General features: G+C 31.9%; 1 protein-coding gene across 1 annotated transcript; it reads right to left on the bottom strand.

Annotated features, from left to right (window-relative positions):
* Positions 1–5,094: 5,094 nt before the first annotated feature.
* On the bottom strand, positions 5,095–5,805 carry LOC112001886 (monothiol glutaredoxin-S2). Its single transcript, XM_024034052.2, has one exon. It carries the CDS (start codon positions 5,638–5,640, stop codon positions 5,332–5,334), a length of 309 nt encoding a protein of 102 aa, XP_023889820.1. The 5' UTR covers positions 5,641–5,805; the 3' UTR covers positions 5,095–5,331.
* Positions 5,806–13,933: the final 8,128 nt, after the last annotated feature.

Raw genomic sequence — 13,933 nt, 5'->3', positions numbered from 1 at the left:
GGATGTAGTGAGGTTTTGATGTATCTTTTCTTTTCTATTCTTTATAGATACATTGATCTTGTATATGAGGTCCTTTGACCATTTTTTCATACATTGTATTTATTTTTCTTTATATATGTGGATGTATGTTTTTTTCACCTCTCTCTTCATGTATTGTTTCTTCTCTATCTTTATACACATGTTCTTTATACTTGTATGCAATCTATTATTTCTATTTCACACAAGATGCCTTGATGACTTTTGTTTAAAGTGTTTTAGAAATACAAGTTGTCAAAGTCTACTTGCCATAAACTCTCTTCTTGCAAAGTTTTTCAAGAGTTTGTGTTAGGATAGATTTTATTGTATTCAACAAGTGAATATGAGTTTAGTGATTTATGACTTCTCTCATATGTTCATTTGTTTGTTGTGGTTTTGTCACGGATTGCCAAAAGAGAAGATTGTTAGAACATATATGTTTTCACTTGTTAAGAACATATGTCACTTATTTATGTAAATTGGCTAATCCATTGACAAAACGCACTCTACTTGTAATTGGATAGTTCTAGGTGTTTTTAATACTTCAAGAAATAAGGTTTCAAGATCAAGTGTTGAAGTCATCAAGTCTGTCCAAGAAAAAGCAAGCTGAAGTGCAAATTTATTAAAGCTCGACACCTGCTCGATAGCTACCTCGACACCTGCTATCTGTCGAGATTTAAAATTTCAGATTTTCTGATCTGATTTTCTTGGGATCTGTCACTTATTTATGTAAATTGGCTAATCCTTTGACAAAACGCACTCTACTTGTAATTGGGTAGTTCTATGTGTTTTCAATACTTCAAGAAACAAGGTTTCAAGATCAAGTGTTGAAGTCATCAAGTCTGTCCAAGAAAAAGTAAGCTGAAGTGCAAATTCATTAAAGCTCGACACCTGCTCGATAGCTACCTCGACACCTGCTATCTGTCGAGATTTAAAATTTCAGATTTTCTGATCTGATTTTCTTGGGATCTGTCACTTATTTATGTAAATTGGCTAATCCTTTGACAAAACGCACTCTACTTGTAATTGGGTAGTTCTATGTGTTTTCAATACTTCAAGAAACAAGGTTTCAAGATCAAGTGTTGAAGTCATCAAGTCTGTCCAAGAAAAAGTAAGCTGAAGTGCAAATTCATTAAAGCTCGACACCTGCTCGATAGCTACCTCGACACCTGCTATCTGTCGAGATTTAAAATTTCAGATTTTCTGATCTGATTTTCTTGGGATTCGTGAATATGCTTTTGGGCATTCTTTTCTCCAAACCCTAAACATATAAAGAGATTGTTTTAAGAGCTGTCAAGTGTGACACAAGTTGCAAAAGTATTGAGCAATCTCTGTTCAAGCAAATTGTGATCAAAAGACGAAATTCTTGACCTAGTTTATCTTCTTTGAAGAAGTTGCTGTGTATTTTGCATTAAAGGGTTTTGTGACCAAGCATCTTCCTAATCTTCATCGTGTAGGATAAACTGAAGAATTTTGCAGCCAACCTCTCCTTCTAAGTTGGTGTTTTGAAGTCGCGTACTGGGATCCGCGCATTGGTTAGTCACGTACTTGGGAGCCGTGCATCAAAGGTGGGAATTGTCACTACAGATCAAGTCCAATTGGGTATTGGGGTAAGAGTTCAACCGTAGGTTAGTAAGATACTTGAGATTCCTTTCCTTGTAACCGCTTGATTTGATAATAGTGGAGTTTCGGGAGTGGTGACCTGAAAATCACCCGGTGGAGTTTTTGCCGCAAGGTTTTTCCCCGTTCGTAAACAAATCACCGTGTCATTTAATTTCCACTGCATATATAGTTTTTTGTGATTTGTTTGTTCTTCCATGCAATTGCATGATAAATTGATTAATTAATAATTTGGCTAATTAATTAATTGATTTAATCACAATGGGTCATTCAGTTTGTGGCCTATCAGTCAACATTTTAAAGACTACTCAAAAGAATTCCTCCTTATAATTGCATGATGAGTGAGAGAAGGGAACTACACGTTATCACAAAAACAGTCAAGTATTTGAAAAGCTCTAAAACATTGCCATCCTAACATGACATAAGCATAGGCGGATAGGCCATATACTGATGGGCCTCTAATTTCCTAAAAAGAAAACACAAAACTGAGTTTTAAGTGCCCAATTGGGAATGTACAGCCATGTTGAGATCAGGCCGAGGACCAATGGCCTGCCTAAAGATTCCTGATCAAGCCCAGTTCGCTCCCAACTAATTTCTTTGGGCTGAAATTAGCCCCTTTCATTTTCAAAAGTGGTTTGGACTGAGTTTTGGGCTAGCCCATGATTGATTAGGTTAATTTTAGTTTTATTTTTCCCTCAAATTAATTTTTTCCTTCTTTTACTGCCAGCCTATTGCTCGAGTGAATTTTTATACAAAAAAAGAAAAAGAAAAAAGTCCAATGCATTAATTATATATACATTTGCCATATGCATGGGATGTTGATTTGTGGCATCTAATACATATTTGACATTTATGAGTCTTATACCTAAAGGGAAAATGCTCATAGTGAAGGAGGGACTAATGAGAATTTGATGCACAAATATGTCACTATCATTATACGTACCATAGAATGCTTTGTCATTTGGATAAGAAAGAATTAATTGGGACTATATGCATGAATTTAAAGTCCGAGAAAGCCATATTGATGGAGATAGTACAGCAGGCCAGGACTTGGAGAAAGAGAGAGGGGGAATAAAATGAAGCTAAGAAGGTGTTGGAGGATAAACACCTTGGAGAGTTTCCTTAAATAATTAATATAACACATAAAGACACACTTTAACCATAAATGCTTAAACCTAATGGGTATGTGTTTAATTATATTATATTAACCACTAGTTCTTCTCATCTTTATTCAATGTGAGATTTCACTCATACGTGTAACCCAACAATCTCCCCCTCACATGTAAGTCTCTGCCTCTCTGTGGGTTTCAAGACCTCTCTGTGGGTCATGAACAAATCCTACTCGCTTCCCCTTACCTACTAAGCTTTTCACTTCATCAACGCATCATCCATGGGAATTAACCATGTGTCAACCCCACATGCACATCCATGGAGACTCCGTGCATCCATGTCTTTGTCGCACACCACCACGAGCTATGACACCACTTGTTGAGAAGATAAACATTTTGGAGAGCTTCCTTAATTAATTAATTAATATAACATGTAAAGATACATTTTAACCCAAAAGGCCAAAGCTTAATGGGTATGTGCACAATTATGTTATATTAACTACTTGTTCTTCTCATCTTTATTCAATGTAGGACTCTACTCACACGTATTACCCAACAGAAGGATCAATTTTGTTAATTTCCTGTGAGTTTAGGATAAAACCATTGCTTGGAGCTTTGGAATTGATCTCTATTGTAATTATTGTTATATCTATCATACATGTTGTGCGTCAAGCTTTTGTAATTTTCCTTTTCCAGTTTACCTGACAAATACAAGAACTTCAAAACTTTTCAAGAAGATATGGTAGTTTTAAAATTATATTTTAGATAAACAAGACAACAAAAAATAGTATTTTCTGAAAGGGCATTTTGATAACATTTTTTTAGATGAAATCATATTTAAAAAAAATATAATTTTATTTAAAACAATCACAGCAGGTATTATATTATTTATATAAATTATTAAAATTTATGTACTCCATTATAAAAGCATATAGATGAATGGCAATAAAGCCTGCCAAGTTGAGGCAGGACTTTTCTACTATCTGTAAAAGAGATACCACATGTGGTTTGTCCTTTTATTAAAAATATGAGTAAATTTATATTTTTGCTATCATTTTATGTCTTTCTTTCAAAACATTAAAAAAAAAAAAAAAAAAAAAAAAAATCAAGAGAAAAGAAGATCTAAAAGTTAGGTTTTGTAAAAATTAAAACCTAACTTTTAGATTTTTTTCTCTAACCTTTGAAGGAATTCATTGTCCCACGCTAGAAGTCTAGCTAAGAGTCTTTCATGTTTGAAGTGGCCCGTTCTCTTGTCTGAGGATTGAAGAACACCAAGTTATGATTTTAGTTTACGGGGTCAAAGCAAGTAGTCCTTTGCTTTCTTGATGCTATGCTCTAATGCATTAATCCTGGTTAAAGACACGGATACCCGAGTTCAAAGCCAAAAAGACGGAGAACAAAGTTTGCATTTAATTTCTTCTATTCTGGGCACTATTTTGCTACGTACGCACGTGTGTCTAGAGAGAAGGGAGTTCCCAATCCAAATCACTATGCTCTTAAGGCTTCAAAGACAATATCAAAAACTTTCAGCTTGTAAGGCCTTCCATTGATATATTTGAAGCAGAGAATAAATATTAACCCATGCATTTCGAGTTCAAATATTTTGAATCCACAAAATTCAAATCTTGGTTATCAAAGCATGACCTCAATTCAATGACTTAGAAGGTCCTCGAGTATTTTCTTATCTCATACATGACTAAAGATATTGACACAAGATCCTTGAAGCATGTGTTCTTCGAAACATGAAGAGTACTCTTAGACTTCAAGCATGGGAAAATGAATTCCTTCAAAGGTAAGAGAAAAAAAGATCTAAAAGTTACATTTTAATTTTTACAAAACCTAGCTTTTAGATCTTCTTTTGTCTTGATTTCTTTTAGTTTTTTATGTTTTAAGAGGAGAGAGACATAAAAGGGTAGCAAAAATATAACTTTATCCATGTTTTTAACAGATGTGGATAACTGGAGACAGACAAAACTTACCTCAGGTGGGTAAAGTGCCAATTTTTAAACTACATGTAGGTAAAGTGTTTTTCAGACAAATCACAAGTGGGCAAAGAGTCCATTTGGTTTGTTTTGCGGACTGTGCGATTTGCGTTTTAGGCCTTCTTTTTTTTTTTTTTTTTTTAAGTCTAGCGCCTCTTGCACTGTTCATGGAACATGAACAGTGCAATCAGACATATAAACAGTAACCAAAGCTCAAACAGTAACTTTTTTATTATTTTTTTTACTATTTTCAATTTTCAATTTTTCAGTTTTCAGCAAAATAAGCGGTATCCAAACGCACACAAAGTATAATCTCCCCTACTAAATAAATATTAAAAAAATTGAAGCTAGTTAATCAAACAATGAGCTTATTAAGAACAATATTAAACTTAGAAGTTATGCCATTGATGCAAATTGGGACAACATTAGCAAAAAGCATAACATTACATTATTGCAAAAAGCTTAAAGTACACGTACGTAGTAGACTTTATCGTAAGCTCTCACTCTATAGGTTTAATACATCTGACGGCTATTTCTCATGCATATATTATTATGTTATAGCCACAACATTTATTAGCGCCTGATGATGTTGTAAGTTATGTTAATCAAACCCATATTGCCCCAGCACGTCTAAGCATTGGGATTAAGGATCTCTTAAGGTGAAGACTCATGACCTCATTGGCTCCCCCCACAAGTTCACCTCCAATGAACACAGCTGGGACACTTGGGCTACAACCAAGCCTTGAAAGAGCTTGCTCAATGTCCCTCCCTCTTTGAATCTCATCAAGCTCGTACACAGTTGGGTTCACCCCAAAATCATTGAAGAGGGTCTTGATCGAGTGGCACATACAACAAGAGCTCTTGCTGAAGATCACCACAGGTCTCTCTGATGCCAAAGTTGTCACTCTCTCCATTGCCGCTTAATGCAAAATTTTGAAATGTAGTATAGGAAAAAGACTAAATTTGGACACAATCTAAATTTTGAGAGAAAGGTTTCACTCGAAAATGTAGCTAGGGTTGTGAGGAATGTGAAGGCAATTGAGTTTTGGTGTGGAGGACTTGGCTCCCATGGCCACTTATTTATATAGGATTTGCATATCATACATTACAAGGGGGAAGTTTTGATAGTGAAGTGAAACAAAAATGTTCCTTTAGATATTTTAAATTGGGTCTTTATGTTATGTTCTTATCATTACTCGAAAGCGATTAATATTTGGCTAGAGAATGACTAAAGTTGCACAACAACGAATATTGGCATACAACAATGGAAACTTGTCCTTGGTAAGACTTGACATTTAGTATTATCTAGTGCCTATATGTGCATACTTTTTTTATTGTGTCTTTTAATTCGTGCTCCTTTTTCTTGCAATGTTATCAGTATATAAGGACTTTTATCTATGCAAGACCCGATGCCACTTCTAGATTTTCGTACATTATATTCCAACTCAGTGACAACATACAGAGTATGTGAAAATATAATGGGAGAAGTAGGAATTATTTGGATAAAATTAACTCATTTTGTCTTATCAAGAGTCTGGTTACTCTGTGAGACTGACTACATATATTACCTTTATTTTTCATAGGGTGAACTTGGTTTGTATTTTGGTAATTTGAAGGGGGTGTATTTTTTTATTTTGTTTATTTATTTTTAGCCGTATCTATCTTGGAGGCATCTGTTGAGTTGAAGAAAGAAGTTGGATTTATCCAATTGTGGACCTCTATTTTATAAATAGAATCGCATCTAATCCAAGAAAGGGAAACATAATAAAGCCAAGTGAGGGGAAAGTTTATTGGGAAATATTTTTCAAATAGACCACAATGTTGCAAGAAGGTGAGAGAGACATCCAGCATTAAACTGTTTTATGAAGAGTGAATCTCTCATATATGTATAGTAATATATACTACATTAGGATATATAACCCAATTATGATTATTAAGAGCCTTAAAATTTAGTAGCATTATCTTGATCATCTATATAGGAGAAACTTAATTGGTTTGGAATTTGGATTCCCCTTCCCTTGTTGTAAGGAAGAAAAAAAAAACAAATGATCATGGTAGCATGCATATTATTTCACCAGCCAATTGAAACTGAAGTTTCACGGAAGATATATAATTGGCCTAAGTTATTGAATAAGGAAAAAAAAAAAAAAAAAAAATGAAAGACCATTCCACTCGTCACAAGGAAACTTTCCTAGCAAAAGATTTTTGTTCCCTCTCATTGCTAAAGAGCTAAGTCTCCACTCACTGTCTTTTTTTGGTTAACACCAAAAAAAAAAAAAAAAAATGAAAGACCATTCCACTCGTCACAAGGAAACTTTCCTAGCAAAAGATTTTTGTTCCCTCTCATTGCTAAAGAGCTAAGTCTCCACTCACTGTCTTTTTTTGGTTAACACCAAAAAAAAAAAAAAAAAACACGTCCCATGCCAAGAAAAGTAGCCGTACGTGGAAAGAGAAATATTGCAGATGCCATAAGGACAAGGTCCCCAACATTATCCTCTCTCTTTGTTCATTTTTCTAAGAAGAATAAGAAAAAATCCCCGTTCTGTGGTGATAAAATAATAAGAGTTTTATTTTGTTTATGATATTTAAAATACCTAATCAAATGTGTTTTTAACGGTTGCAAACTGAATATACAAACAGATGTGGTTGGTTGAGACGTAATAGTGCAATAGTATAAGTCCAAACTCAATCTTATTTTGAATGCAAACCAAGTCTTATATTTGTACAACTAGTCTGTTAATCATAGTGTATGGTTAGTCTAGAGTTTAGCTTATTATATACCCAATGTTAGGTTCATTGTAACACATGATTTGTACTTCACTCTTAAAATAAAAATGTAGTTTTTAAGGGGTTTCTTCCGTGAACATAGACTATCAAGTTAAATCACATAACCCTCATGTTCTACTTTTTTACTTCCACTTCCACATTTATTTTAGTATATTTAACAATATGTATAGCATTCCAACATGTAAGCGCTTAATCAAGTATGAGAGAAAATGGCTCATAGGATTAAAATTTTCTAGAGTTTTAAAATTAATTTTATTATGAAAATTTCAAAATCTTATTCACATATGTAGTAAAAATTGATATTTTAACAAATTCCTTAACTTTGTACATTAAAAGAGGAAATTATTTCAAAATTTAGTACATAATTAATCATAAATGAATTTGATGATACAAAATAACGTCAAGTTCCATTTTTATATAAAATAAATGACTACGTCGAAATATGTTTAAAAAATAATTATTTTTGTCTTTTATTATGTTAATATTTAATGAATACTAGTTGATCCAATTGGAAATCTCTATTTGGTAAATAAAATTATTGTTAGGGTCATATTTTTATGTAATTGGCATATCTTATGACAAAACGCATTTTACTTGTATTTGATAGTTTGGTAGATCTAAGTGGATTCAAGAATATCACGAAGTACTTTGAAAAAGTTTTTAAAGTGGTAGTATTGAAGACATGAAGACTGCACAAAAAAACAAGTGGTAAAAGCTGAAAATTGGATTCTCGACACCTAGCTCCATACCTCTATCTATCGAGAATTAATGAAGCTAGACACCTCTCAATTTATCAAGTTTCACTGATATAGAAATCTCAGATTTGTTTTTCGATCCATGATGACGTGGCTTTTTTAGGGTTTCATCTTTTAACCTACTAGATGATATAAAAACTTTATTTTACTGTCATCATCATACACAGAGACTCATATAGAGAAACTACATACTTTTTGTAAAGCTACTACGTTCTTATTCACCTTAGAGTTTTGTAACCAAGTTGCCTTCAATTCTCTACAAGTATGTGTAGTGAAGAACTTTGCATCTAACAACAAACTTCAAGTTGTTGGGAGTTACTCACAGATTATTGGAGATTTGTGTAATTGAAGAAGTTTCTACAAGATCAAGTTTAATTAGAGATTGGCACAAGGGTTTTAATTGTATATTGGTAAGATTCTTTATACTTGTAATCGCTTGTTCTTATAGGAGTGGTGAAATAAAATTTACATGGTGGGGTTTTTGCCTTGTAAAAGTTTTTCCCATTAATCAATAAATCACTGTATCAAATTTATTTTCTGCTACACTCTAGATTAGATTTGTGATTTGTTTGTACCTTCATTGTGTTTGCATAAAATCTAAATAATTAATCAGTTTGGGTAATTGAATTAATTAACTGGAGTCAATCAATAACCCAACAATTACATCTTTTTTTTTTAAAAGAGAAATTGCATCTAATTTAAGAAAAGGAAACCTAAGGAAAAAATTTACCTCCAAACCTTTGTTAGGAAAACTCTTAAAATTGAAAAAACCATTCTCATGTACGTATAATATATTTAATGAATTATATGACTTGTTTAAAACTATAATTAATATATCTAATTGGTTTTGTAAAACAGAAAGTCAATTAGTGAAAGAGAAGATTGTAGGGAAATACTTTCCAAATAGGCCATACAATAAAAAGAATACGAGACATCAACAACATTGATTCAACGTTTGATGAAGATTGCATCTCACATATTTAATTAAAAAAAAAAAAAAACTAAAAAATTTAGATGCAACCGGATCATGGTAGCATGCATACTATAACCATTCAATTGACACAAAGTTACTTTCACCAAGATTCTATAGTAAAAAAAAAAAGTTAATTTCACCGAAATAATAGACTTCATTTTTTTTGGTGGGGTAAATATATACCCAATTATTAAGTTACCCAATATAAATATATAAATGAAAGACCAATTATTATAAATAAATATAATAATAAAAAAGACCATACCACGCGTCATGTAGAAACTTCTCTAACAAAAGAAATGTTTTGTACGTTCTCACTGCCAATGAGCCGAGTCTCATCTCTCATCACACTTTCGAGCACACGTCCCATACCCAGAAAAGTGACCGTACATATGGAAATAAAAGGCAGAGATGCCAATGACTCATGAGGTCCCCAAACATTATCCTCTCTATTCGTCCTTTTTTTTCAAAGAAAAAGAAATTCCCCACTTGTTGTGGTAAAATAATAATAGAAAATATATATAAACTTAATTTTATTAAGTTATAATATAGAGTAAAATATATATTATATATACTCGTGGATGTGAACCATCAAGAGTGGTGCACAATTTAAATATTGTGAGTGGTTACTAATCAATACAGAATTTCTAAGGATAGACTCCACGTCCTACATATGACGCAATAAATTGCAGGGTATATATATATATATATATATATACACATTCATCGCCAAAAGAAAAAACAAAAGTATATAAAAACAAGTGTTGTAGCTATCAGCCAATACATTGTTTGATCGATCACAATGAATGGTTTATTCAGAAAGATCATATGTGATTTCTAGAAAGATGTTATCAAATCAAAAGCTTCTTCACTTTTGTTTTCAACTTTTTGTCAAAAATTCGAATCGTGCTCGTGCAATATTTGATGGTAACACTAAAGTATAAGTGCTTTGTATACATGTATGATATATACTCCTTGTTTGTGAATTGTGAAATAAGAAGTGACTGACTTAATTCCAATTGGGAAGCCAGTTTGTAGGGTTACTTGACCGTACGTAACCAAGGGAGTCAATACCGTACCGGAGGCTGTACCGGTTTGCCCAGCGGTACGGTATATTTCGGATACCGGTCAATACCGGTGTACCGTTTCGGGTTTACCGCTATTTTTTATATTTTTAAATAAATATATATATGTATGTGTGTGTATATATATTATAATAAATATAAAAGTTTACCATAAAACATTTCCTCAATTCAAAACTAATTATTTATAATTTTAGACTTTAGTATCAATTAAAAGAAAAAAAAAAACACACAATATAAAAATAGAAAGCTTAAAAGTTATCATTGCATACTAAGAAAACAAATAATACTAATAAGTTAATGCAAATAAGTTATCATTCTATCCTAACAAAAATTCAAAAATTACAAAACTTAAAAAAAAAAAAAAAAAAAAAAAAAACCTTTTTTCTATACCGGCCGGTATTGCCCAAATTGGCCAGTATGGCCGGTACATGGCCGGTACGGCCGGTATTTAAATCGGTACGAAATGTTAATGTTTCGATACCGGAATGCAACCGGTACGGTATGTACCGGCCGGTACGGCCGGTACCGGTACGGTATCGACTTCCTTGTACGTAACACAAAGCTTTCATACTTGTTAATGCATGCATGCATGCATGCAGATCTAACGGATGTAGTAGCAGTATTACACTATTACTTATGCCTAATCACAACCATTCTTAGAGCATTATTATTGGTTGTGTTAAAAAGTTATTTTGCTATTTTTAGCATCGCCAAATATAAAACTATGCTTACATTGATGGAGTCAAAACTAAATAATTTGGCTCCACATCTGTGCACTGTAACTAAGATGTTAAAAAAAAAAATCATATGTTCATACTACTATGTATTAAAAATATTTATTTTTCTCATTTTTTCTTTTTTTCATTCTTTCCCATTTTTTCTCTTCTCTCTAAAATAGCACTTCCTCTACCCAGCGCCGACCTCACCGACCACTCTTATCCCTTTCATTTTTTTTTCTTTCTTCCTCCACTCAACCATTCCAGATCTTTTTTCTCACAAACATCTTTATCTAAACCCAATCACAGTCAAAATACAAACTCAAATCACAATCTTAAAACTAATCAAATTAGAACGATAAAAAATATTTTTTAAAAAAAAGACAGCAAACAAATCTGACCCATTTGAGCCAATCTCTATGAGAGAGAGAGAGAGAGAGAGAGAGAGAGAGAGAGAGAGAGGGGAGAGAGAGAGAGAGAGAGAGAGAGAGAGAGAGAGAGAGAGAGAGAGAGAGAGAGAGAGAGAGAGAGAGAGCTGAAGTAGAAAAACAAAAATGAGAATAAATAAAGAAAAGAAAGAAACATGTATGAATGAGAGTGAAGAGAAAAGTATACATGTGTGGAGAAGAAAAAAAGAGGAAAAAAGAAAAAAAGAAAAGAAAGAAATGTGTATGGATGAAAAAAAAATAAAGAGATAAATGGAAAAATAAAATTAAGAAATCCTACCATAATATTTTCACAATATTTTTACAATAAATTAATCTTAAGTGGTAAGTTATTACTAGCTAATATTGGTGAGAAAAAAAATTGAGAAAGAATAAACTATTATTTTATTGTAGTGGTGGTGGCGGTTGTGATGGTGGTGGTTATGATTGTGATTGTTGTTTATTGTAGTGAATATAATATTTTATTGTAATAGATATATTATTTTATTATGTTGAAAACTAAAATAAAACCACTGATGTTGGGTATTTTGTAAAGTGAGAAAATAAAATAAATAAAATAACTTTTTGTGGTGCCAAATTGCTAAATTTATAACTCCATCAATATAAATGCTCTTATACATCTTTATTTATGCATCCTAAGAATTTTCAAAGACAATTTTTTTTTGTAGATACTTTGATTGTCTATATTGAAAGTAAAATTACTAAGAATTTTAGTTCGTATTTGATACTTGGCGATTTTAGTTCTCTAAAAAAGCATGGGCTACAACTTAATTCACAATATTGAATTATTTTTTTATAGATTTTTTTTTCTTATTGTACCTAGTTACCCAATATTTCTATGATACTTGATTAGAGATAGATAAAATTGACATAATATTCTTGCTAATCTTAGTATATTTTTAGTGTAGTTTGATAGACACTTTTCTATTATACATTTCTTGGATTAATAAGAAATATTGTATTTTGATTATTGTGTTGAGCTATGTGGAGTTTAGTTGTGCTTAATTTGTATTATGACCCTATATGATATAAAAGTGTTATGATTTTTAATGAGAAATTTTCAGAAACTAAGTCTATGAAATATTTTGGGCCCATTTTTAGCCCATTGTGAATCTTATATGTGGGATATAAATATCATTGTTTCATATTAAAGTTTAATGTATGTTGTTTTGAGAGAGAGAGAGAGAGAGAACATTGTACTACTGCATTTTGTATTTTTTCCTTAAAAATAATAAATCACTACAATATGTGAATGTAAGCAAATTACCGTATCACTTTATTTCTTGTGTCATGTGATTACCTTGTGTGTGTTATATTTTTGTATTTTTTTTATCTCTCACAAATCATGAAATTCATGTATATTCCCAATATATTTTGTTTGTAATTCTCTCTCTATTTATGTGTATATATATCAATCGTCATAATTTTAATTTGGTCTTGACAAGAATTAATTGCCATCATACATACGTAGGTATATATATATATATATATATATATGAAAGAAAATACAAACATGAGGAAGGCATGACTCAAGAGAATGAGATGCACCTAGCTAGAGAAAAAGTGTGAAAGGGCATGGGGATAAGGGTCCACAAGAAATAAAAGAGTGTGGGACGTGCAAGGTGGAGAGAGAATGTCAACTTTTAGCGCAAAAGAAAAAGAAAAAGATAAAGAAGAATGCAAGCACGGATCCTAGCATCACACATATACATTAGCTATATAGGGTTTTGGTTTGATGAGGCGTACCGCATTACAAAACCTCTACAAATTGCTAGCTTATTATTCCTCTCAAAAAAAAACAAAGAGAGAAGAAATGGAAAGGCCAGGGAATTTTTACCTTACATTTTATATTCTTTGCCTTTATTGCTTTTGTAGATACGAAACAGAAAGAATATCTCTCTCCCATCCAAAACCAAAAAGCAAGAAAAAAGAATAAAATTCTCTCAAAAACTTGGGTCACCTCAGATGGATTATCGAACAAAATATATATCATCGACGCGTGTGTGATCGTTTTAATTATTCAGAAACTGATTTTCAGGTGTTTTGTTCTTTATTTGTCTTACTTATTCCACCAAGATTTTATAAATATTTGTTTTGATTCTTGTTGTTCTTGGTGCTAGCTAGCATCTCCTGAACATTGCTTTTGATGTTATACTTAATCTATCAGTAAACAATGTATTACTGTGCGTAGATCTGGGATCCGTTTACAATCTGATTAAGACTCTTTTGGTATACAATTTCAAAATGAAATTAAATCAATTCATTCTTATATGTAAGTTTTTTAAAAAGCCTTATTTTTTTTAAAGATAAAATGTAATTTATTTTAGCTTCACCAAAATAGATTATAGTAAATTGACATTTTGCTCTTCTTGATCTTAAGAATAGAGTAACTTGTGCTATGATCATCTTCTATTATTATTATTATTATTATTAATATTAGGGTTC

The sequence above is a fragment of the Quercus suber genome, unplaced genomic scaffold (genome assembly GCF_002906115.3).
Source record: "Quercus suber isolate HL8 unplaced genomic scaffold, Cork oak 2.0 scaffold_63, whole genome shotgun sequence".
Taxonomy (NCBI): Eukaryota; Viridiplantae; Streptophyta; class Magnoliopsida; order Fagales; family Fagaceae; genus Quercus; species Quercus suber.
This window is presented reverse-complemented; position numbering and strand designations above follow the sequence as displayed.

What these genes read in the sequence shown, in the direction of transcription:
- LOC112001886 (XM_024034052.2), bottom strand. Translation starts at nt 5,640, where the DNA reads ATGGAGAGAGTGACAACTTTGGCATCAGAGAGACCTGTGGTGATCTTC.